Here is a 27,363-nt window from a genome sequence, read left to right as displayed (position 1 = left end):
CACCGGGTGCCACCAGCACTAAAGCCGGCCCTGAATCAACATTTACCAAAACAACACTGCAGCATGCCTTCCTCTTAACCATCTCAAACGTTTTCTGCCGACATGACTTCAAGTTTTCATAAAAAGAGTATTTCTTTTGTTACAGGACCAATCCTGACTTGCACATAGCTGACCCCTGTCTCAAGTGGCATAGTAGGTGAAAGATGATGGACTGTGATGTAGCACTAATGAATCACCAGTGGCTGAAATTAATCCATTTGTTCTATTGCATTGTTTTATGTTGCACTCGCCCCGCTAAACTGGTCTGAGAATGCTTGTGCTTGCATCTGGTGGGGACTTAGCCAGCAGTCCAGGCTGGACTGTAGCTACTGGAGCAGGTCCAAGACTAATTTTGATATGGCCGTCTCTGTGAGTCATAGTGCTTGCAAAACGACGGGCTGGAATGCAGTTCTGAGATATCATTGGTTGCTCAGATTGAATCAATCATTTTTTCTAACACCTTGTTTTTATTGCAGCTGACACTCAGGCACTGCACAATTCATCCTAACTATGACTGGTTGAACCACTAACTAAAAGTAGGAAAATTGAAGGCCAACCAGACAAAAAGACAGTGATGCAGATCTTATAGTGATGATTGACATTCGATTTGTAAAAAAAAAATATATGTAATGATCATCTACGAAATCAAACTTTTCATGTTAAAATCCATCTTTTTAGCAAAGCAGATCAAGAAGGCAGGTCTCCTGTCACAAAAGCTGTTACTATTATTGAAGTCATTCCTTGATCCAAATGTATTTGCCTTTCCATATATATCTCTCAAGGGTTTTGTTATAGGAATTCAGAATTTTCCAATCCAAAGTTGAAACCAAACACCCAGATATAGAAGTAGGTCAGAACATAATACTTAGGCAACAGGGTGACTTGCTAGGTGGGGCATCATATATGAAATAGGCAAGCTTCAGCCTCCTTTCAAGGCAGACAGTAGAGACAGGTTTATGATTGATTAATTCAGCCAACTAAACAGACACTCTGTCAGGCTTTGTGTGAAAATGCTATAATCAGTTTCTAACCACAGAAGTGGATCTACAATCCTTCTATTTGGCTATCTCAACCACTTTAATATTGAAAAGGTCATTCTCCCGCAAAGAGACCGATAACTATTAACTATATATATTGTTCCCTGCACTGGGTACAACCTTTAAAAAACTGGTGGACACACATCTATGGACTCTGGTTTCCGCACAGGAAGGGGGGGGGGCAGAGACAGCACTCACGCTAGCATCTAAGAAAAAACAGAAGAAACTAGATGAAGGTTGTTACCAATTGGGTATTTGGATGACTGGGTGTAAGCATTGGTCAAGCAGGAACCACAATCCTAGTCAGGGTAAGGTACAAGCAGACCTCAATTTAACCTGTGCTCACCATCTGGTAGCTTGGCACAGAGCAGTCAGGCTTAAATGAGAAGTAGTATGTAAAACAGTAAAACAGTAAAAACACCACACAAAAAGATTCCACAACAGTTTAGAAAAATAGATCTAAAACAAGACCAAAACGTCAAAAATCCAATTAGTAGAACCAGAGATATTGAAAATTTATGGTGAAAATAGGGCAAAGAAGCACAAAATGCTATTGGGGATATCTGGTGGCACCAGACAAGGACACAGTCAGACATTCAGGTCAGCTGTGATGGAGTGCCAGCCAGCTACAGGGATCCATTTAGGCCCGCTGCACAGGGTATCTTAAATCTCGGTTGCAGAGTGTGGCATTGATCCGCTTCGAAGAAGCGTCGTGCAGCCGAGGCAATGTGTCGGTTCCGAGTTGCGGCGAGGTTGTGGGTCGAGGTCCTGCTGCTTTGTTACGATGATCCCATTAATGGAGCTTGCAATGCAAGACTGGTGTCAGGGTTGCTATGCGCAGTCAAGGCGATGCATCGGTTGCGATGAGCTATGAAGCAGCGATGCAGAGTTTTGTCGTCGAGGCTACTGTTGATGAGAGATACGAGGAGCTGCACCAGGGAAAGTGTTGTGCAGCGGCAGTTCTGAAGGAGATGCATCGGTCCCAAAATTCAGGTTGCAGCAGCGATGCAGGTCTTTTGCAATGGGTCCAATCCATGCAGCAGTGGTGATGCGTCATTTCTGCTCATGGATGTGCCTCTCAGCCAAGGAGATGTGTCGGGTCATCGCGGGGATGCGTCGGACAGCACAAAAGATGCCATGGTTGCACTGGCAAGCACCTTAGGCACACTTCCAAGGGTTCCAGGACTGGGGTGCCACCACTTGGTACGGTAGACTTACAGATGGCAGAGTCCAGGTGCAAGTGGCTGTAGGCCTGTTATGTCCATGAGGCTTAACAGGCCTCAGAGCGGCATCCTGATCTGCCAGGATCAGGCAGATTAGGATCAGGCAGATCAGGATCTGCCAGATCAGCCTGATCTGAAGTCACTCTGGGTTTTGGGTTCAAAAGATGCAGGTCCAGTAGTTCTCACCCAGGCAAGAATTCAGGAGCACAGCAAAGCAGGAGTCAAGCAGAGTGGCAGTCCTTCGGGAGCACATCAGTCTTTCTTCCTGGCAGAGTATTGACAGCTCTAGAAGTGTACTGATGTGGTAGTCTCTGACGTTCAGAACTTATACCCAATGGTGCCTTTGAAGTTGGGGGAGACTTCAAAGACATACCTTGGTAGTGTACAGTTGTTCTCCCTTCCTGTCCATGCTCCAGACCCACTACAGGGACATATGCAGCCCTTTGCGTGTGGACAGGGCTCATCCTATTCAGCTGTAAGAGAAGGTATGCCGAGCTGCTCCCTCCCATCTTGCCAGGGATGGTCCATTAAGACACACATAAGCTACCATTGTGTTTGGCTGTCTTGGAGGAATACACAAAGCCTGACTGCCAACTACACCCAGTCATGTGATCAGAGACAGGCAACAGGCACCAAATGGCCATAGCGAGAAAATGCTAACTTTCTCAAAGTGCCATTTTCAGAATAACAATTTAAAATCCGACTTCATCATAAGTTTGGATTTTAAATTGTGTTTCCAGAGACATCATACTTGAAGGATTTATCTATTCACAATTGGAAATTACTCTTATACTATGCAATAAGGTAATCCCAATGTTATCCTATGTGAAAGATAGACATTGTAGAAGTAAAAAACAAATTTGAGAGTTTTTCAATACCAGGACGTGTAAAAGATAAAAGTACATGCAATGCCCTTTAAATACATTGCACCCTGCCCTCTGGGATGTCCAGGGCCTACCTTAGGGATATAAAAAAAGAGGGTTCAGGTTTGGCTAAAGTTTTATTTTGCCAGGTTGACATGGCAGTGTAAACTGCACACACAGGCTCTGTTGTGGCAGTTCTGAGAAATGGTTAAAGGACTAACTAAGGGGATGTCACAATCAGTGCTACATGCCTACTAGTAGCATTTAATGTGCACGCCCTGGGCACGTGTATTACCACTTTACTAGGGACTTATAAGTAAATTAAATATGTCAATTGATTATGAAGCAATACTACCATGTTTAGGGGGGAGTGCACCACCACTTTAGCACTCATTAGCCGTGGTAAAGTGTGCAGAGTCCTAATACCAGGAAAAACCAGGTGAGAAAAGTGGAGGAGGAATACAAACATTTGGGGTACCAAGAGTCTCTCTGGTCTTACAAAGGTTGCATGGTAGCAATGGTCTTCCTAGACTTCTCAGCAATTTTTAATATGGTTGACCATAATATTATGATCAGCCGCCTCAGAAAGGTAGGAATTGTGGGAACTGTATTGATATGGTTTGAATCCTTTTGAAGGATAAGATACAAGCAGTTTTATTTTAAGGGCACAGTCATCACAGTGTGGGTGCCACATGACTCCCCTTTTTCATCTTTGACTTGTAATCTGTATGTGTAAATATTGTCAAACATAGTCCTGCCGTTTGAATGCAAGCCAGATCATTGTACAGCAAGTGACAAAGGCAATGGGTACTGCGACTCACTTGCATGTTTGCATACTAGATAGCCATTTTATCAATAGAACATAGACCAGTCTAGGCACTAAACATGGCAGGCAAGTTGAAGGTTCCTTTAAGATTCCAGGAGCAAACCATGAAAACAGTTGCCTATCCACCTCACACAGATTACGGAACTTGTGGTTGTCAAGAAATGTTTGAAAATCCACTTATTTTGTTATATTCTTCTGTGGTGGACACTCTAAGAGCCTGATTTCAAGTCCTGTGGTGGCAGTTCATCATCTGCCGCATTACAACTTTGAAAGTCGTTCTGGTGTAGGACCACCGGCTGCTCCAGGGAGCAGCCATTCCCTGGCAGCGGCCACAATGTAAGATGCTCAGCAGGACTAGCACAGTCCTGCTGAGCATATTACAAGTTCTGCCAATGCCAGCTATTTCATGGCGGGAGCCCCGCCATGAAAAGGCTGGTGATGGAGGAACAAAGGAGGCTTTACAGGGTCCCCATGGCAGGGGGGCACAACATGTGTCCCCCTGTCTGTATTACCTCAAAGTTCCAACAAAGCATTGACATCACTGTCCATGCCGTGCTAGAACTTTTTTTGCCATCCTGTGGCGGTACCTGTTTTTCAGGCACCGCCATGGGAAAGGCAAAGGACCATCCACCGTACATGAGTTCAGCTCACAATACGGCTATCGGTCCTTGCGCAGGTTTGGTGTAGGTGTGCAGGCGGAGAGCCGGAGCAACTGCGCCAAACTCGTAATCAGCCCCAAAATCTGTGTCTTAGTGATTGGAAACCTTTGGTGTTGGTGTGCTGTATAAGAAATAAAACCAAAATCAAATCTTTACAGTGCTCATCAACAGTGTGCCTCTTGCTTCTTTATATGCTCACATACTAAACTATCCTGTGCTTAATCCTTTGATAGATTCACACAAAAGCATTCAGATTTAATTTAGAGGTAATATATTTATGAAGCATACAAGCAGTAATAAAGCGAAGACACAACACAAGAAAAATCCCAAACCAATTTAGAAAAGTTCAAAATATTTTAATAAATAAATTGATACGAGAACGACAAAAATCCAACCAGAAGCCCCACAATATTGAATTTCAAAGTTTTAGGTAAGTATTGCACTTAGAAGCATAATGCACCAATTAATGGTATCTGGTCACACTGGACCTGGAGAAAGTAACAAGTTCATGCCGACAGCGATATGGTGCAGGCAGGGCACGGGACCAAGTTTGACTTACTGATATTTTACCTGATGTTCTTAATGGTATGTCTTCACAGTGTTGCTTTGCGAGACTTTGAATAAGTTCTGATGAGACTTTCCTCTTTGTGTCGAGGCGTTGCGTGGCTTTTGCATTGCTCAGCATGAATTCCAATGAAGTTTGAAGCTGTGCAGCGGGGCTTTATGGGGTTTTGCCTCACTCTGTGTCAGTTCTGATGAAGCTTTCAGCAGCTTCCCGTTGGGTGGTACTTGAAGAAAACTTCTGTTAATCCAGAAAGAGTTCTCTCTGATGTAGCCAATATTTCTTTCTTGTAGGGAGAGAGTATATGAACTTTATCACTGGTTACAAATGGTAAAGTGCATAGAGTCCTAATGCCAACAAATGTGAAATTCAGAAAACAGAAGTGGTGAAGGCAAAAAGGTTTAGGGTGACCCTGCAAAGATATCCAAGTTCAACACCCAATTTCTTACACAGACAAGTTTATTTGCTGAAGAACAACTTTAAAATCTACACACAGATTATGCCTGATAAACTGAATAAAGATCGTGTTGTAAGAAGCTGAACTTGGAACAAACTGCGCAATGTACCCCATTGTGTTACAGGTGAACTGTCTCAAATTGTAAGGAAAATGCAAGATGATGGAATAATTGAACCTGTTGATGCTTTGTTGTGGCTTTCCCCAGTAGTCCTAGCAACAAAATCATCTGTAGAGTTACGTTTGTGTGTTGATTTAAGATCTGTCAACATTGCCATTTTGGTAGAAAAGTTTGCGCTGCCGAGTATAGAATACTTGATTAATAATGTAGATCAGTCCAAATTGTTCTCAAAACTGGATCTGCGACCAGCATATCATCAAGAATTGTTGGATGAAAAATGGCGTCACCCCACAGCTTTGGTCCTACTTGATGGAACATTCCAATTTTGTTGCATGTCTCTAGGGCTGGCCTCAGGTGCATCTGTTTTTCAGAAAGTCATGTCAAAAATGTTTGAGATGGTTCAAAATGTAGTCATTTTTCAAGATGACATTTTGATATTTGATAATGCCAACAAAATGCATGACAAATGTGTGGTACAAGTATTAACTATTTTGGAATCAAATAGGGTCACCATTAGAAATGACAGATGCATTTTTTGAGTAAATGAAATTGAGTATGTGGGCCATGTTTTGGCTTCAGAGGGTGCTAAACCTAAACCAAGCATTGTAGAAGGAAATGGAAACACCCCGCATCCCACTAACAAAGACCACCTTAGGTAGTTTTCAGGTCTTTGTGAGGTTTACGTGAAATTTATTATTAATTTTGCTAACATGACAGACTGTTTTAGGTCATTATTGAAGAAGAATGCAAACTTTGAGGGGTCAAAAATGTTTTGATTGCATTAAACAGAGTATAGTGGCTGTTCCTTCACTTCAATCTTATGTTGAAGGTCAAGAAATATTTGTGACAGGGGATGCTAGCGCATGAAACATGGGAGCTGTGTTGTCACAATTAGAAATATGATGACAATATGCGAATGCTACTTGGACAAACTGTCTACCTCCCTCTAAGGCATACACTGACACATATGATGTTTTCATTCATTGTACCACTTGTCATTTATGTCAAATTAGACAAGCTATACAATCCATACTAAAGTGCTCTATATTAGGGTTGTAAGATGGAAACAATAATGTGATAGGATTGAGTATATTAAGTTTGTAAAGCTAAACATCAAACAGTATATACTTGTATATTTATATATCTGATCTGTGGGACCTATTCATTACAGTGATTGATACAATGCCATGACGTCATCTTTCCTAATGTACTTCTAGGTTGTGTTCCTATCATAGGTCCTGTTGCTATCCACTGTGTATTTTAAGTCTCTTCCTTGTAGCATGGGTGCAAGATGGAACCTTCCTTTCTTCATTGTATTTTGTGTTTGTTTTTTGGTTAATTTATCACTTACTACTGTACTTTCTTTCTCTGCTTTTTATCTCTGTTCATTTTGCGAAAATTTCAATAAAATGTACTTGAACTAAAAAAAGAAAGGGGCAAAGAAGTCACGATAGATTTTGCCTCTAGAAGAATGAAGGAAGTTAAGACAAGGTACTCACTTATAGAAAAGGAAATGCTAGCACATGTCTCTGGTGTACACATTTTTAAATCAAATCTTCGGGGCTGGAGTTTTTTTTTAGGACAGATCATAAACTCCTTGTGGACAAACTTTTGGACAACAAGGTTAAGAAAGCCACTACCAGGTTAGCCAGATAAATGACCAAATTATTAGAATTTAATTTTAATGAGTGTCACATTGCAGGAGGCAAAAATGTAAGGGCAGTCTTCCTGTCTCATTTACCCATTGAAAGTAGCTCTTGTGACTTGGATGAACAGGAAGAAATTAAGGAGTGTATTATTGCCAAATTGAGGATCTGGTCGTTTGTTCGGATACGTTGCTGTGGTGCAATTGATTGAAGGAGGATGTTCTGCTGAATTGTGTCATGAGATCTGTGAAAGATGGATGGCCAAAGGAGAAATACCTGAATGTACCATTGCAGCCTTACAGTACAGTTGCCAACAAGTTATCTTTGGAAGGAGGATTGATGATCAGAGGGGATAGATTGGTACCACCTGATTATTTCTGGCAAAAGATTTTGGAGACTGCTCATGTGAGCCATCTGGGTATGAGTGCTACTAAACGTAGGGTTAGGAATGATTTCAGGTGGTATGGAAGTAGAAAGATTAGTGTGGGAGTGTGTGCAATGCTGTTGCAGTAGAAAACATTTGGTTACTGCTGTGCTGGATATGGTAACTACAATATGTCCAGATATAGTATGTCAAAGGATTGCTGTGGATTTGTTAGGACCTTTTCACATACTACCTTGTAACATAAGATAATTTGTTGTGATGGTGGATAATTTTTCCAAGTAAGTGGGGATGCGTGCAGTGACAGAACCTAATACTAATGCTGTGATTTGTTTTTTCCATGAAGAGTTTTCTAGAGAAGGGATCCCTGAAGATTTGCTTACGGATAATGTTGTCCAATTTACATCATCCACCATGACTGAATTTCTAAGGAAGTGTGTGGTGAAAGATTTGTGTACACCACTATCTCACCCTCAAGCCAGTGGCAAGGTGAAGAGATTTAGCAAGGTGGTGGTTGAGTGTATCCAAAGTGCATTGAAATATAGAGTAGACTGTGATGCTGTGATCAGAGATTTAGTTTGGGCTGAAAGTAGTCTCTTCTTTGTGTCCTTTTTGGAAGATGGTGGTCCAAGGTTGCAATGTTTCTGCAGCTAGTGGCAAAGCTAAGCTTTTCAGTGACAAACACAGTATTGCTCGATGTCAGAGAGAAAGACGTTTCAAGGGAAAGGTTGTCAGGAAAGTCAAATTCGAATTAAAAGATTGGGTACAAGTTAAATAACCCATTTTGTTAAAAGTGGAAAGTGGAAAGGTTATCTAACAAGGGAAAGAGTGATGTTGAAAGTTACAAATTGAGATCTACAAAAGACATACAGTTGTCTGTCCCGGCTTTTTCAAATAATAAGTAATTGCATGTTTCCGGGAAAGGTCAGGGGATTGTTTTAAGGCAAAGTGCTTGTGTTATTGAGGTACCACGAAAATATTGAGAGTAATTTTCTCTTATATTCCCTTTGACTTGCTTATCGCATTATATCAGGTTGTTGTATGTAGTTTGTTTTTGCTGTTTTTATGTGTCTTCTGTTGTGATTGATGTTGTTGTCCAGTTCATCTTCATTTTGTCTTGGTGTGTTGTGGTTGAAGTCTAATTAAAAAAAGGGAACGATGTGAGGCATCTGCTGCAACAGATGTATTTTCTTTCCATTGTTGATTTATTTACTTATTGATTTTTTATTAGTTATGACAGTGTTCGGCTTTGCAACTTTGTCAATTTATGCTTTGAAGTTTATGTCAGTTACTTTATGTCTCCTGGGCCCTTTGCATCTACAACGTTGAATCTTCTGTTGTTCAATAAATATTTCTTTGATACCACCACTTGTTGAACTCATGTTGATTACCACAAATCCCCATTATTCATGCTGAAAATAAACTCAAAAGTACAATAAAGAAGATAGCAAACAACAATGAATCCCAACACAACTTTCTAAGGTTACCCTATCAAACCATTGCCATGTCAGCAACCAACCAATGACAGTGTGGCTTTGTGGTGACATCTGTTCAAGGCTTCCTGGTTAACTAACCAATCACAGTGCAACTTCTCTGGGAACACAGAGATCAATTGCACAACCTTTTGGAACAACTTTAAACTGTATAGAACTATTGTCTATCTAACCTACATGAAGAAAGTCAAAAGGTTGCATTAAAACAAGGCAAATTTCACGACTAGTAGCCTGTAAGAGAAAAATGAAACCACTTTCACAGTAGTGTCCTAAAATCACAATTTATACCAGGTAGACTGCTGTCCAGAGGTAATTAACCCTAGTTAATGCCCTTACTCCTGTGCACTTAGGAGCAAAGATACACTAACCTAAATTGGTCACACAATCCTAGAATACTCTAACTGTGTGCATGAAATGCCTTGCACTACACACTACCTTATGCAGACAAGTAAAGTCACAACACCTTGAGATCTTGGATTTCGATGAATTTGATACCCAAACCAACCAATATATTGAAGAAGAATGATTCACATATATGAATAATGCATCAGAAGAACAGTAATTATTCTGCCAATAAAACCAGCAATAATCATCAGATATTCAAACATTTTCCAAACTGAACAACAATCCATCACACAAATGTATAGAACACAGGCCCAGAGCATGTATCAATCAGTCTACACCCTATTCATACATACATTCCAAATCGCTCAGGAACTCACTGCTAGCCAAAGTCTTTGCCTTTGAAGCTCGCCTTTTGGGCTAACACCCTGTTTGGCTTTCCTGCTAGGAAAAGATTCACACCTCTTACCATGACAGGACCTTTTATTTTGTTCTTGGGAGTTGCTCCCACTTCTCCTTCAGTAGGGGAGAAAGCTTTTTTGTGGCCAGCAACTGTAAACAGCCACTGGAACTTTGACAACAGATCAGCAACATCCTAAAGTTGTCTTATACTGAAAATGCACATAAGATTTGAACTAGAGATTAAGCTCAATTTAATGTCACCATTCTTTTAAATACCATGAAGTATTCTTTTTAGTAGTCTCATTCAAAATTTAGCACTGCCGAGTTATCAGTGTGTAATCCTGCATGCGCCAATGAGGCTCCTAACGCTGTTCACACTAAAACGACAATTTAGGACTTTAAGTGTTAGAAAATGTAAAACATATTGTCGGCTTCATAATATTCTGCACCCTGCTGTAGGACTCAATAAGCCGGTCTGAGGAGTGACTTATATATATGTTAAGAAGGAAGGTTTGGGCTTTGCAATTAGTTTAAATGGCAAGTAGCTTACAGGCCCTGGTATCATGTACTTGGGACTTATAAGTAAGTTCTGCTGTTCTAATTGAGTATAAACCATTTGACCAGATATGTTTTATAAGGGTTAGAGCACTTGCACCGAAGCCTGCTTAACAGGACACACCCACAGAGTCGAAAAATCAGCAACATCAATAATGCAAAAAGAGACATTTCATTACACTCATATACACAAAACAAGTACAGCATGGTATGAGTGAATGACGTGCTTATACATGTAGCAGGGACACCACCTGCTGCAGCATGCAGGATTCTGTCACAAGTCTTTCTGGCCACAAATTATCGGGCCTGCAAACTCTAGTTGCAACAGTCCTGCACTGGACACACCGTACCTGACTATGCTTAAACTGGCAGCCTCACAGCAGTAGCGTTTGGAGAGCAGACTCCGCTCCACCTTAGGCAGGCAAGAGCATGCCTAGACTCAGTCATATCGCCCATTCCCTGTTACTCTCCAGCTGACACTTTCTTCCTGATCTGAGCAGCTGGAAAATTACAGTATTCTTGGAAATTCTGAAAATGTGCCAGGAAGGACCAAGTATCTCTGGGTCCAAATATTAAACACCATTCCTGGAAAATAAATGTAATTGCTGGAATTTGCTGTACGGACCCTGGCCTAGTATGGGAGTTTCCAGCACACAGGCATCTCCACACCAAATTAAGCCAAGTCATAATGAGGGTATAAGTTGTAGCAAATGTATTTCAATTATGATTTTTAAACGCAACTTTGAGGTGAACTTCTTGTTGCATTTTATTGATCTTTGCTCCTGACATCAATTGGCAAGGGCTTCATAGGGAATAGTGAGCATTGTTCACTCCAACCTTGGTTATTACACATTAAAAAATTACAGCCATCAGAAGTGCCATTAATTGCAAATCGTATCAGGCATTTTTGTGCTGGCATCACCACGCTAAAATGCAGTCACCGTGGCTAATGAAACTTCTCTGAATTGTGTGACAACTGAGGCACTATAGTGCTCAGAAAAGACATAGGGCCTCATTACGATGTCGGGCTGAAGGCCATCCGACAACTTGTCGGTGGCGGTCCGCCTTACCTATGAGGCATCAGTCTGACCGCCGTAATAGGATACAGGCAGACCAACCAATGCCTAGGGGGGAATCTGCTCTGCCTCAGACAGGCTCAAGGAACCCATTGGGGCAGTGGGTGCATCGTAATCCCCAGAATGGAGGGGGTGGTTGCTCAGGCACCGCCATGGGGATTACAATGCACCTTTCTGACTTCCTTTTCATATCAGTTTTGCCGTCATGAGAAGGCTTCTCCCAGGCAGCGAGTGTTGCGTGCAGGATATGCCACAGTTATATTCTTCGTCATGGCCGGAGAGTATGATTGGATGTGTCCATTACATCACCTTGAGTCCGGATACCAGGGTAAGTCACAGACAGTGATTGTCATGTATATTTGCATCTGGCTTTGCAGCCGGGTCTGGCACGATGCTAAAAGCAGCAGCTGACTCTAAATAATCTATGTCAGCAATGCAGTCCAAGTTTACATTTCATGTTTTGCTTTATGTTGCATTTCCTAAGAGCATTTGTGAGCACTAGCGGAATGTGGGCACTAGCGGAACAGTAGAGAAACGGTCCATAACATTCTCCAAGTTATGTGTGTTCAAAAAGGTAGTTAATTCCGCACCCCTTTGGCACCCCGAGCCCAAGTTACAGTCCTTAGTAGTTGGACAAACATCAATTAGTTTAGCGTTAAAATTGCCACCCAACACAAGGCCAGAGGTATCGTTAAAATCAGCCCTAGACTCCAAAGTGGTAATAAAGTTAAAAAGATTCTTGAAATGTAAATTAGATGATAAGCTAAAATCATTGTTATAAAAATTAACCAGAAAAAGACTAGTTTTCTGTTTAAATAAAATAGCCTGGAAGTTCTGATTATTCGTCTGCAAGGCCCTGGAAGAGCCTCCAACAGAGATGTTAATCCAAATGGATAAACCTCCCGAGGGACGGCCCATTCTAGGTTTGGTGGCAAGGATATTGTAACACTGAAACCCATTAATATGTAAGTTAACAGTTGCCCACGTCTCCTGTAACATGATTATGTCCTGGCTCTGGATAAAGTTGACCCACCCGGGGTCAAGAAGCCTTTGCTGGAGGCCTGCTATATTCCAACTTACAATATTTAAGGTATTTAAAGTACCTGTCCTTAATACTGTGCGCTCTGATGATTTAACAAAATTATCAGAGGGGACAGGTACAGGTGCTAACAGCAGGATAGGGTCCTCAATCAGCGACAGGGCAGAAAATTCATTACTCGGTCTTGGTTGTCAATCAGGGATATCTAAGTCGGACAGAGCCAAGAAGCGATTATCCAGAGGGAGGGCCATTGGTATAGTCACACGATTATTGGAGATAGGTTTATAAAAATGGCCAAGGGAAAACATGCATATGTTCGTCGTAAGCCCTGGCAATAACTCAGGGGAACGCATTAAAGCCTGAACAATATGGGGTATGGAAACATTTATGACAATGCAATCCCCGTTGATATTTTTGGCCGAATTGCCCACCCATCCCACTCTCCGCACCATTATAATTTCATGCAATCTGGCCGGTTCAAAACCCTTATGTTTCCTTAACCAGTCCACACATTTATTACGAAGGTCCACCCATGATTCCTTCTTTGTGTCAGGCAAACAGGGGACTCCGGCTAGAATTATGACATAGGGGTATGATGCGGGGGGAGGTTCAAAGTCACAGTACTGGGCAGAGTCTTCAGTAGAACTGGTGCGGTGGGCCGTGGTCTGGCATCAATGTCCGATGGGAGGGGCGGAACAATCGCCGGGAGATGTTGTAAAAAACCATTGTGTAAATGCTGAGTACTATTGTTAACATTGGCTGTCCCGGTGCCTAAATTGTCAGGGCCCCCCGGTAAGCACGTCAAGGTAGATAGGTAAGTGCAGTCAGCAGCTGATGAAACAGGGGCTAGCTCCCGGATTAACAATTGTTCCATGCGTGAGAGTCTCTCATTTAAAGGGACAAAGTGTGCATCAAATAAAGTCTTAGAGTGGCTAACTATGGCTTTTAAACCCGACTCCAGAGCTGCCATGATATCATCCTTACTATGAAAGGTAGGAATGGGCTCATCAGTTTGGGTGCCCACCGACTCAGTGTTAGGAACAACAATTGTTTGTAATGCCGTTTTATTACAATTAACGGTCCAGCAGAGGGTGTTAGATTTGTTATTGGCACCCCTTTTCCGTTTGGCCGGTGGACCGCTAGGTTTAGTCACTCCAATTAATTTAGAGGTGTGAGATCTGGTGCGGGTTTTTTGGCCACTAGGACGAATGTCAGAGGGTATAGCTGAGGCGACTAATGGAGACAGTTGGTGAGCATGTGTTGCAGGCATTGGGGGCAGGGATGGTGACACAGAGAGGCGGTGGCATATCATATCGCCCTGTGTCGCGGCTTCAAGAGATGAGCGTCGCTGGGCCGTCATAAGGTCTAAGGATAGACGCCGCTCAGTTAGCTCAATCTCGTGTGTCAATAAACTCTCAGCCCTGATCATGAAAGCATCCAATGTCCCTACCGCGCCCTTGCGTCTGCTCATGATGTATGAATAAGGTGCCCCTTAACCTCGCTAACGCGCATATAATACAATCAGTTGCACGACAATGTTAGACGGTGTCACCTGGCATATCAGTCGACCGCAAGTGAAGATCCACAGGGGGTGTCCCGACCCGGCATCCTCTGGCCCCGGACGGCCACAGGCGGCCCGCCCTCTGCCCGGGCTCAGCCCGGCGCTGCCCGCGCGCGGACCCGCGACGCGGAGGGTGTCCTTGAATTTTGTAGCGCCGCTCGAGCTCTGATCACCTTTGCAGTCCTGCTGGTGCCTTCCGACTATCCCTGGAAAACTTAGGGCCTGATTTAAATGTCACAATTTTTAGGAGTATTTGCAATTTGCAATTTTCAGATGATATCGTTTCTGTAGTATTTTCATGAAGCATCTGACTCTTCTGTCGCGCATACTGGGGAGAACTGAGTCACAAATGGGTGTGTTGGTAAGTCGAAGTAATAAGTGGATGTTTATCAGGGGTCACCATTGAGAGCTCTGGAGCTGAGGCTGAAGGTAGGGAGGGTTTCTCACAGTGCTCATCAGTGGGTCATTAATATGTTCAGGCTACATGCTCATCCAACCCTCAGCGTCTTTGCAAGTCGCACAGTGATGTCCATATATGTCACTAACCTAGTTGCCAATTTATATGAAAGTGTGTGAAGGAGGTATACACAGCTTTCGAAATAATGACAACTCCAAAAGAAAAGAAAATGCTGTGTTTACAGATCCGGTGAAAGTATGGGTGTGTGTGGGGCAAGAGGGTAACACAACGAAGTACATGCAGCAGAAATAACTGAAAGCCTGTGATTAACAGAAAGAGCAAGATATACAGAATAAGGATTTTAACAAGAAGCGGGGAGAAAAAATGGCATATGTGTTACAGTTAGAGACTGCAGAGGAAATAGGAGCGAAACCCAGAATCGGAGTGATCAATTTGAAAAACACCGAGGGGCAGATCTAAAAGGAAGTGCCGCAGCTTGGCAATGCAAGCCCTTTGGCAGCGCCACGCTGCGGCACTTCCGAAGCACAGGAATGCAACATATATACATTAATGTGTCGCATTCCTGTGCTCTCCCCTGCGCTGGCGCACAAACTGCAGCCATGCGCTGACGCAGGTATCCTTGCATTTTCCTCTTTCAATGCGTGGTCTATAATGCAGCATGCTTTGAAAGAGGAAAAAACGAGGAGAAATGAAAACATTTCTCCTCGTTGCGCCTCACTACACGTGGGGAGGCGTAGCATTGACAAGCATTTCCAGATTTACGATTCCTCGTACACCTGGAAATGTGTCTCGTTCCATGGGTTTTGCGTGGGAACACCCACAGCAACAACCATGGAACACCCCTTCCACGCAATGTGCTGCGTGTGAAGGGGCCATATTTACAAGGAGAGGAAAAGCCACTCAGGGTGACTTTTCCTCTCCTTGTAAATATGGAGAAGTGAAATGCGCCTCCAGTACATCACAAAAAGTGATCTACTGGTGGCACAGGTGGCTTATAAATCTGCCGCTGAATATTACTACCCTAGCTACATATCTGTTTAATTCTGAAAACCTGGCAGCTATATCGTGGTATAGAGAAAAGAGGTCAGCAAGAGAGTCTCATGCTAGACACCATGCAGTGGGACCTGGGTCAAGATAATTCCATGAGGGCTCCTCCCCTATTTCCTGGCAAGTCACCCTGACACCCTGCTGTTTGCTTGACTTGCTTTCCTTCTCCTGTCAGGAGGGAAGAGAAAAGCTACTTACAGCATCAGCAAAGAAGTGAAGCAAACTCTGGTGCTGCTGTGGAGCCCAGAAATTAGGAGGATTATATGAGGCCCCTACTGCATGAGAACCATTGTGATTCATTTGAGAGTTTGATTGTATTACTGAATTTCGAAGCTAAGAATACCAAGTGACAAGAATATCACGGACAAGATATCAAAGACCAAAGAATTTAAAGGCAAATGCGTAGATTTACTGTTCCTAACTACAGATCTGCGTCCCTTTTTATTTTTTTATTTTTAGAGTGTAGAAATAAATACATATTTTGTGTGTGAAAAGGAGGCATTTGTATAATGATACATTGTACATACCAAAAACAATTAATTTCATCAGAGGTTTATGTGCAAAAAACACTTATAAAAGTGCAATAATGTTAGCCCATCAGACCAGAGTTAGAATACCAAATCACATTCCATAATGAATTAAAGTGCGTTGTATGAAAAGTGAATTCTGTGCATACAAAGTGCAATTTGCGATGTGCAAAAATGGTTGGAAAATATATCACCCAGACTACAATTCACATATATGGAAAAATAAACATCTTCAATTGTAGGATTATTAGCTTTCAATACGCTCCAAATTATGCCTTACAGCTTCAAACCTCTTCAAACCCCCTACCCACTTAGGGTAGGCTTCCTCGAGTTTCATAGAATGTAACACTGTAGCCTTCCAGCCCTGTAATAAAGCCTGGCCTGGAATAAGGCTGCATCTCCAATTCTGTAAAAAAAAAGGAGCGTGCAATCATCAGTACAATAGATGCAAGATACTGTCCTCCCTTATTTAACCACTGACTTTCCTTAGAGACCCCGAACAGCACCTCTGGAAGCATGGTGGACAGTAGAGCCTGGCTAATGACCTGAAATAATTCAAGCCAAAATACGGAAAATTGCGGGCAAGAAAAAAACATAGGGAGCCACCCTCCTGCACTTTGCTGATGACAACGGAATCAGTTATTGGGCACCGGCGGATATATCTGATGGACAGTTGCTGGGGTATAATACGAGGCAAAATAATAGTGACATTCTTTTGTAGTTTGCAGCTTGTAGAGATTTATATACAATCTCTGAAATCGAGCGGCAGTCACTTTCGGATAAATTGCTTTATATTTTTTACAGAATCCTGGACAGAGATCTACCAATATCTATCCAGTATCCTATCCTTGTCAATTTACTTTTTAACAGTGCACGACTGATAAAGTATTGCCCTTGACTATCATCCTGGATATTGGCTGCAAAGAAATTAACTATCTGTCCAAAACTCAAGAACAAACAGTTGCACTGTTCCCCACTCCTGGCGAGGAGCTCATCCGAAGAAATTACTTTACCCAGTAAAGGCAAATCCAGAAAGTTTTCAAAACCGATTGAGTTCCAGAACCTAATCTCCATATCTGATAGCAATAGAGTTAGATTTTGCCCCCCTGGGGCTGTAAAAAAGAACAAAGGTAGCAAAACTCATATGATTTACTGCGGCCACATATCTGTCCTTTGAACTCCAGGACTCCGAGAAAGGCTTGTATCTGGGTTTTTTGGGTAGCTTTGCTGTTTTAATAAAAGTTGGTAAACCTATTTAAGATTAATGCACCAGTTTAATAAAAAAAAATCATCTAATACCCTTCTCTCAATCTAATGGGCATATCAACAAGGCGGCGATAAAAAATTATCGCCACTTTTGTGTCCGTTTTCAGACGAAAAGCGGCGATAATTTTATCGCGTTCTCAGCAAGGTCACGCTATCGCGTGAATCCTTGCCTTAGCGCCCTTTCCCGTAACTCCCATCTTTGCATCTCTAATGAGATGCAAAGTGGGTGTTACGTCCCAAAATAACTGGAGAAATGTCGCTAACCGGCATTTCGCCAATTATCAATGGGCACGCTAACAAGCATAGCGATAAGAAAAGTAGCGCTAACCTTGGTTAACGCTACTTTCCTTACACATGCTTTTCCTTTGACTAAACAATGTTAGTCAATGGGTGGTGGATTATAGGGCTGAGACCACCCAGCCCTATCAACAAGGATATCGCCGTTTTCCATGGAACATCGCTGGAAAACCAGCGATGTTCCATGGAAAACATCGCTATCACAGGAATAAATATCACCATTGCGCTATGTGTTGGTAATACAGTGCTAGCATGGCGATAATTATCTGCGATAGCCGGCGATAAAATCCCTCACGCTAAGGGCGGCCAGCAATAATTATCGCTGCCGCTTGTTGATATGCCCCTAAGTACCTTGCTAACATATCCATTAAGGCTGACTCATAATAGCTCTGCATATGGGGAAGTGCTTATCCACCTTGTACTTTCTCCAATTGTAGCACATTCGATTTCACCCTGGTTGCAAATCTAGCTCCTGAAAAGAGCCATTAGGAGTTTTGATTGGAACATTGGAAAAAAGAAATATAGGAAATGGTAAAACTGACTTTTTGATCATTGGGACTCCTCCAATTATGGTTAATGGGAGCAGTGACCATCTCTCAAATAGCCCATTAATTTTTCTGAGCATTGTCTCATAATTCAGATGAAACAGATGGGTACAATTATTCGTGTCAAATATCCCAAGATATCAAAAGCAGGATTTTTGTTTTACTTTGATTTATTTTATAGCCTCCTATACCTTTTAATTTCTGCATCCTCTGCACTGCACGCTTTATGTTTAGCTCATCTGGTTGAATAATGTCATCTGCAAAAGCTTAAGTCTAGCCATCCCCTCCATTGGTGCCCTCATACTTCCTTTACATAATTTGTCCACCAAAGGCTCAATAAAATTTTTAAATAAAATTGGGGAAAGAGAGCACCCTTGGTGTGCACCTCTCTTTATTAAAATGGTGCCAGCCATTCTAGAATTCACCATTAGGGTGCCGATTCCGATCCGTTAAAAATATTCCCCGTACGAATCGTATCCGGATTTTTTTACGTACGAATCATACAAGTCCCGTGCAAACTGGCAAGTACGATCCGTATGTTAAAAAATCCATACGAATCGCATTGGGAAAATTCCCCGACTCGTCCTCGGGTCGGAAAAAGTGTCCGACACGTCCCCGGACATTTTTACGTACGAATCGGGAAACTGAAGTCCGAGCGCGCAAGTACGATCCGTCCCGTCCGTCCGAATGCACAACCGTATGTAAAAAACACCGTCCGGAGCGAACTCCCATGGCAAGCGTGGAGACGTCCAAACATGTGCCCGCATACGCGCCGAACACCCCCCAGCCCACCCCCCCAAGTACGTGCCGTACCCCCACCCCCGTAGAGTAGGTACGGAGCGTACCCCCACCCCCGTAGGTACGGGGCGTACCACCACCCCCGTATATACGGGGCGTACCACCACCCCCCGTATGTACGGTGCGTATCCCCCGTATGTACGGGGCGTACCACCACCCCCCGTATGTACGGGGCGTACCACCACCCCCGTATGTACGGGGCGTACCACCACCCCCCGTATGTACGGGGCGTACCACCACCCCCGTATGTAAGGTGCGTTCCCTCCGTATGTACGCACCGTACATACGGGGGGTACGCACCGTACATACGGTGGGGTGGTGGTACGCCCCATACATACAGGGGGTGGTGGTACGCCCTGTACATACGGGGGGGTGGTGGTACGCCCTGTACCTATGGGGGGGTGGTGGTACACCCCATACACACGGGGTGTGGTGGTACGCCCCATACCTACGGGGGTGGGGGTACGCCCCATACCTACCCTACGGGGGGTGGTGGTACGCCCCGTACATACGGGGGGGTGGTGGTATGCCCCATACATACGGGGGGTGGTGGTACACCCCATACATACGGGGGGTGGTGGTACGCCCCATACCTACGGGGGTGGGGGTACGCCCCATACCTACCCTACGGGGGGTGGTGGTACGCCCCGTACATACGGGGGGTGGGGGTACGCTCTGTACATACGGGGGTGGTACGCCCCGTACATACGGGGGTGGTGGTATGCCCCGTACCTATGGGGGTGGGGGTACGCTCCGTACCTACCCTACGGGGGGGTGGTGGTATGCTCCGTACATACGGGGGGTGGGGGTACGCTCCATACATATGGGGGGTGGTGGTATGCCCCGTACCTACGGAGGTGGGGGTACGCTCCGTACATAAGGGGGTGGGGGTATGGCGCATACATGGGGGGCTGGGGGTATGGTACAGACATGGGGGGGTTGAGGGTACGATACGGACATGGGGGGGCTGGGGGTACGGTGCGGACATGGGGGGGATGCTGGGGTACGGTGCGGACATGTAGGGATGGGGGTATGGTGCGTACTGGGCCCCCTTTTCGTCGTGCATCGCGACGTACTTAGCTTTTCCAGCACTTTTTGGGTCCCGTAAAAATTTTGCCGTGCGAAGTGCTCTGGGTACGAATTGTACTTGCTGATCCGTAAAACGCTGCCTGACTCCGTGCGAATGTCGCGTACGCGGTGTCCCGGATCCGATTTGTATGTGTTTTTTTGCCGGTCGGTGTTTTTTACGATTCGTACGGAAATGGTGTTTCTGTACGAATCGTACTTGCGGGTTTGTACGGTGTTTTTCCTGGGTACGAGTTGGACGGAGAAAACGCTCCGTCCGACGGTTCGTACCCGGTTTTTCCAGGATCGGAATTGCCACCAAGTTTGGTCTATGCATCCTGGTATACATTAACCAGCATTGCGGTGAATTGAGAAGGGAATCCAAACATTTGCAGGCTAAAAAATAGGGCATCCTAATTCAGCAGATCAAATGCTTTTTCAGCATTCATCATCATAATAAACACTTTTATTTAATTAATTGAAAAATATTCTACTGCCAGAATCAAAAACTCGGTGTTTGCTGACATGAGACAGCCTGCAACAAATCTGCACTGATCTTTATGGATTAACTGTTGCACAGCAGGCAGTATTGGAGTTGCCCAAATATTCATCAGAAGGTTGTAGTCTGTATTTAAGAGGGCAATGGGCTGGTATGAGTTAACATTCTTCAGATTCTTACCTTTCTTAGGGAGGCTTACAATAGCTGAATTGTTAAAAGAAGCAGGCACTTCCCTACCTTCTTTAATATACTTACAAAGCTCAGCAAAAAAGGACCCACGACCTCTCTGTGAAAGTTTTTAAAACCCTGGGGAAAATCTATCATTCTCCCATGCCTTAGCATCAGGCACTCTTTGAATTGCTTCATAAACTTCGTTTGGCGTGATCATATCCAGCATTGCACGAGATAAAAAATTCGGCAATTGAGGGAGCTGGATGGAGGCATAGTACTCTTCTATACTAGCTATAGAAATTGTATATTTCATTTGGTAAATATCTGTGTAATGCTGAAGAAATACATGAGCAAATTCTTACTGTTCTACTGCTATTCTACGGGTGGTAGGGTTCTCAAAGGATTTTATCGCAACTTTCTCATTTTTAATTCAGGTAGACCAGGCTGTGAACTTGCCTATATGCTGGTTTTTGTCATATTGTTGCTGGAAAGTATTAGAATTATTTAGTTCCTCCAGGTTGAAGAAATCTCTTAGATATTGTATTGCCACAGCTGGTTGTCCAACGCGGGGCTCTACTCAAGCAACCTTCTGCTTGATTTTGTGGTGTTATCTACTGCTAATTGTACTCCCATTATTTGGCATGCACGTTCTTTAGCTCAACTAACTTTAAAGGTGATGACCATCCCTCTCGCTGTGTCCTTGACGTTGAGCTGCCGCCTCAGCCTATCTCTACTGGATCCGAGAAGCACTGAGTGATCAGAGAAGGCATTGCCCAAGTATCCGTTCACACCCTGCTGATCGCCTGAGAGGCTAAAAAACAAATCTATGCTGGCCACAGTTCTAAATCGGCAGGAGTAGCAAGTATATTGTACGAAGCCTCGTGATCTTCTCACCAAGGATCTACCAGCTGAAAGCTTTTTTGAAGTACATCAATCATTTTTTGGTTTTCGATTTCAGCTACTTTTAAAATCTCCTCCCCAAATCTACGGGCAAACTGCCCCCAATGCTGTATCCTGGACCTGAGAGAGTGAGTCTACATCATTGCTGATAAGACTGTAATAGTTGGCTAAGTTTAAACGCATCCCCTTCACAGCAACCCAACCCTCACCCATAGCCATCTACCCTGAGGATTGTGAATCACCTCTTGGACATCTCAATCAATGCTTCAACCCAAATAGGGTGCAACCTCCCTTACTGCAAATTGAGCACCTGGGAGTATGTATGAAGAATATGAATCTTTGAAGTATTACTCTTGAGGTAGGCCTCCTGTGAAAAGATGACTTCCACCTCAGTAAACTCCTGTATTTTCACTTATTTGTAATGTCATTAGCATTAGAAGAAACTACCCTAACCTTCACCATCTCAAGTGAAATAGAACATACTGCCTGCCGCAGCTCTATCTCCTCATTGGCTAGATACTTCAACCAATCCCTAAGGTATTTTTAAAAATGATATCCACATCCCAACCGTGCCATCTTTTCCACCGCAACCACCCTCTTTCCTTCCCATCTTATTTCTGCTCTTTTTTAATTTATGCAAAAGCTCCCCACCGCTTTCTGACAAACCCACCCGCAGGAACCCCCATGACCCCATGGCAGCTTCTCTTTCCTAGGAGGGGGAAATTGCCCGCCTTACCCCCTTGCCACTCATGTTATATTGTGCCCTGGAATTCCACGTACGGTCTACTCTCTGGTGATGGCACCACTCCTTCACTTATCTAAATGAAGCACTGTTAGAGGCCTCGAAACAAGACTGGCGCAGCAGCATTGAACGTCCTAACACTTATACACTTGATCCTAGACATGCACAAAACCAATTTTTCTTTATCATGAGCTAAATGCTGCAGAAGTTTGCTCGCCTAATGAATCTAACCCAAGATGTGAAACAGCCCCTTCACAAGAACTTCAGTTAAGAGTGTTGCACCATAGCCCCTTGAATGCCTCGCTTCTTTAAACGCTTCAGCATAGATTTAAACTCACAATGGCGCAAAGCTGCCATTTCTGACATATCAGAAAAGATATTAGTTCAGAACTTCTCTGACATATGGAATCCCCTTTGCTTAATGGTAGCCAATAAAATTGATTCGTTTATACGAAGGTCTCCAAAGTTGAACAAAAATGTGCAGGGGTATTTAGTTTTAACTGGCTGATGAAATGGAACGCATTGAGCCCTCATGATCGAGTAGTGATCCATGCTGGGGGTACAGCCTGGGAAGACATGGCTTTGAATTAAGTCAGAAACACATTTTATGGGATCTTGCCCTGTCAGCTGCCTGTGAATTGTATATTTGAGTGTCTGGAGCAGTTCTCAATCTCATCAAGCTTTATCTGATATTCTGACATCTCCTGCCGATGCTTCACATGAAATGATTAAAATAAATTCAGGGCATCTTCTAAATCCGATATATGATGTTCTGCTTGTGTAAGTCTCTGATTTAGTTACAGGATATTGTTGTCAATGATCCCAAGCTATATCTGGCCTCACTGTAAGCCTTCTCTTGTGCATTTTGATCACTCTCATTTCCTCCAAGACCACTTGGAGAGTTTCTCCCAGCTGAGTTTCTACTGCAGCTCCTCCTATTTCCCTTTTACACATGTATGAGCTTCGGAGGTCTCATGAATAACGCCAGTTTGAGATGCTAACCTTTCTTTTAGCATGTTCACTGCTTCTGACAACTAGGGTGCTTGATCTCCTACTGGAGCCAGGGGGGCCAGAGGAGCCAACTCCATCGTTCCTGCCCCCAACACCAGAGATTATACCCTGCTGTCCCCTGCTGAGGATGTCCTCGCCTTAGACCCAAACAGTGGGTATGTTGCTTTCTCACTGGGCCTTGGGTTCAGCAATGTAATTGCTGCCAATGTCTGGCAATCACCCAGAACATCATCCTTATCCTGTAGCTGCAGAGTCATGCCTTGTGAAAAGAGTTGCCCCCTACACCATGCTCTAGATCTGGCGCAAGTCCCTCTGTCACACTCAAAATAGCAGTTGGGCTACCTTCACCTCTCTCTTCTTCCATTTACGAAGAAATGTCGGAGCGCAGAGCTGTGCCAAATTTGGCAACGCTGCGTCACGATAATTCCAAAATGCAGGGATCCGCCATATTTACACAATTATTACGCACCCCTGTGTTTTCTCTTGTGTTGGTGATAAAATTACCTACCCTGGGGCAATGCAGGCTCCCTTGCTCAATAGTGCAAGGGTGCCTGCATAGCAAGGAATGATTGTTTATGTGCAGGAAGGGGTCCATAAACAATCCATAATGGCAAATTATTATTGTGTGCTGCAGAATGAGCGCACATTGAAGTAGCAAATCGTCATTATTTAATGAGTTTTTATGTGCAGGAAGGCTGACCTTCCTGCACATTAACAATCAATAATGGCGTTTTGCTCTTGCAAAAGAAAAAGCAAAAACGAGGAAATATACAAGTATTTCTCTTTATTTCACAATGCTTTTGCATGGCGTTTGTTTTTGACGTGACTTCAGATTTACACATCCTTTTAAATCTGGTGCAGCGACAAAAAGTAATGGGTGCTGTGGTGGAACGCCTACAGCAACATCCATTGCATGCTATTTTTAAATTTGGAGAAGGACATGGCGCCACCAGAACGTCACTAAAAATGAAGATCTGGTGGCACTATCCCCCTGTGAATATATTCCCCAACCAGTTTGCTCACTTTGGCTGTTTTCAAAACCTTTGCTGGGGTGCGAGTTTTCCCCGCAACCTTGAGAACTGGGTGCTGCTTCAATAAAGCCAGGGGTGTGGGGGTGGGGGGCAGTTCCTCAGGTATGCCATACATATATTTTTTTATTTAATCTTTTCCTTCTTCGTCTTCTTTTATTACTAATTTTAGTGGGCATTCTGTGAACTTCTTGAAATCTATTGCCCACAAATAATTGCTACAAAAAGAGTCTTTATCCAACTTTAATCAGAGGGAAAATAGGTGGGAGCGGGCAGCTACAAGCCAGACCTAAATGTAGGAAGGCTGCCTCCACCACTACCCTAGCCCCACACCTCACTGGGGGGGGGGGGGGTACTTAGCACACTCCTTACCGAGGCATTCTCCTGTTTTCAGCCTTCTCCATTCATGGCATTGCTGACAATTGGCTGTGCTGTAAGCGCTCAAACCGAGCGTCCTCCCCCTCGCCTGTCGCTACGCGTCCTGACAACGGGGCTGCACTCCATAGCTCTCTCCTGTTCTTCGGGCCCCCAGGATGCTCACTTTTCACCACTCACTGGAAATGCCCTTAGCAGTGCTGCACGAGAACTGAACAGCGGCCTCACCCGAAGTGACCTCCTAGGTGCAGAGCATGATGGAAGCTCTACATTCCCACCTACATCAACGTACCTTGACAATAAGTATATTGTCAGGGTACATATATGTGGAGTTAGGTATACAAAACCTACACAAACCTTTTGAAATGTTGTCATCAATATTTGTGTACCTCGATACTCTAGCTTCAATATTAAAGGGTGATGCAGAAAGTTAATCGCTTGTACTTCAAAATGTATATTTATGTTGCAAAATAAAACATTTTGAAGTCTGAATCACAATCAGTAGAATTTCGGTTTTCCTGTTCTAGTGGAGCAACAAAAGGTAAGTGGCTCATGAAAGCCTCCCACACTTAGGGGCAGATTTACAAGAAAGTGACACATCTGTAGAGATGCGTCACTTTCCCTGCGCCAACATGCCAAATCCTTGCGTCACCATGGATGCGCCGTATTTACAATACGGCGCACCATGGCACAAGGATTGACAGATGCGTCAGAAATTCTGACGCATCTGTTGACAGAAAAGTCACGCATTGCTGAACTCCAGCAATGCTCAGGGGTGCCCTATGCCTAACATGCTGCGTCAATTCTTACGCCTGCTTCAAGCAGGCGCACGGTTTTGACGCAGCATGGACGTAAAAGTGACTCTGCATCAATTTTACGGGGCTTCCTGCGACGGAACGCCCACCCTGCATACATTAAACCTGACGCAGGTTTAATGTGGCGCAGGGTTTCACAGCGTGACGCATCTCCCTAGATGCGTCACGTTGTAAATGGGCCGGAACCTTTACGCTGCCGCTGCGTCACAAAAGTGACGCAACGACGGTGCAAAAGCGACGCAAGGGGCTTGTAAATCTGCCCCTTAATGTGTAACCTTTGAGGCCATGGGTAGCAAGGACAGTACCAGGGGTTGCAAGGTACAGGTGTAGGATAGCAGTCGCTACTCCTGGAAAATGTAAAAGGACTTTCATGCCATAAGCGAGTGCTGGCTCATCAGGTGCTTGAAGAACTTAATTTAATTAGAGTTTCATGTTGCAAACAGCACACCAAGTACAAAGTAGATGTAGTTAACTGCATCATAGAAGCCAGAGAGGATAGCCTAGGTCTGCGCCAATATCTACTGGTAGACAAGAGAAAAAGGAATGTACAACTCATTTAAAAATGGTCATTATGAACTTATTCCACCATGAAAAAAAATATTATGTTTAACTTGACATTGTCTTGTTCCATGTAGTTGATTTAATGGAACGCAAATACATTTTTTAATATAAAATAACGTCTTACCAGTTTTATCATGTTTGAAGATTTTGGCTTGACATTCCTTCTCAAGTCATTCATTAGGTTGACAATGTTATTTTGAACATGTCCATTCATTGTGTCCAAATTTGACAATAATTTCTGAAAAAGATAATCAAGAAAATAATTCACCCAATGGAAAGGTGTTAGGTTAAATGATGAGGCTTGAGTGAAGCAATGCGTATCTTTCAAATAGTTGTTATCCAATGATTTTTAGGCAAAGGGTTTTGGGTCTGTCACTCCTTAAAACACCTATTGAAGCCCAAGTGGAAGATTATATCTCCAACCTACACTGACACATGTGGTGTGAGATCTACAAAGCCATTTTGTGATTACAAACGTTTCAATTTGCAAAGTTGCAGGTTTTGCAACCAGAAATTGGCGTTTTGCAAAAACACATTTTAGTTTACTGACCCACATTGAATCACAATTAGGAAGGGGCAGAAAAAGGGCATTCCATCTTGGCTGGAATTTGATATGGTATGTATCAGTGGTTGCAAACTGTAGATCAGCTACCAACACCTCAATGGAGGTGGTAACTGATTCGCAAAGGAACACAGTGCTCCCTGGGACACTTTCTCCTTTGTAAATACTTTTGAGTGCACTTAGGGAAATAGTGCTGTTTTTTAAATATTTGAATAAAATCATGGGACAGACTATCACAGGTAAGAATAGAAAGTTTCTATTTAATTAGTAATACAGACCTATTTACAAACAGAATCTACTTTCCCCACACATACATGACTTCCCCAACAGAAATGCAACATTGCACATCCAACCCACCACACATAAGATATCCCTCCCCTTGCTCAGTTAGCTTCACTCTAAACCTGTACATGGAGAACAAACCCTATAGAATCGCACGAGGCCCCCAGACCGTAA

At 43.6% G+C, this 27,363-nt stretch overlaps 1 protein-coding gene across 1 annotated transcript in view; it reads right to left on the bottom strand.

Moving 5' to 3' along the window:
• LOC146816609 (cysteine-rich venom protein-like) overlaps window positions 1–27,363 on the bottom strand; it is a 559,639-nt gene that overhangs the window by 130,883 nt on the left and 401,393 nt on the right. Inside the window, exon 4 of the mRNA XM_085610485.1 lies at window positions 26,470–26,583. Within this exon, the coding sequence (XP_085466611.1) occupies window positions 26,470–26,583 (114 nt within the window). The remainder of the gene's footprint in view (window positions 1–26,469; window positions 26,584–27,363) is intronic.

This window comes from Triturus cristatus, chromosome 6, assembly GCF_964204655.1.
Source record: "Triturus cristatus chromosome 6, aTriCri1.1, whole genome shotgun sequence".
NCBI lineage: Eukaryota > Metazoa > Chordata > Amphibia > Caudata > Salamandridae > Triturus > Triturus cristatus.
The sequence above is the reverse complement of the archived record's forward strand: the minus strand, read 5'-3'. Positions and strand labels throughout refer to the sequence as shown.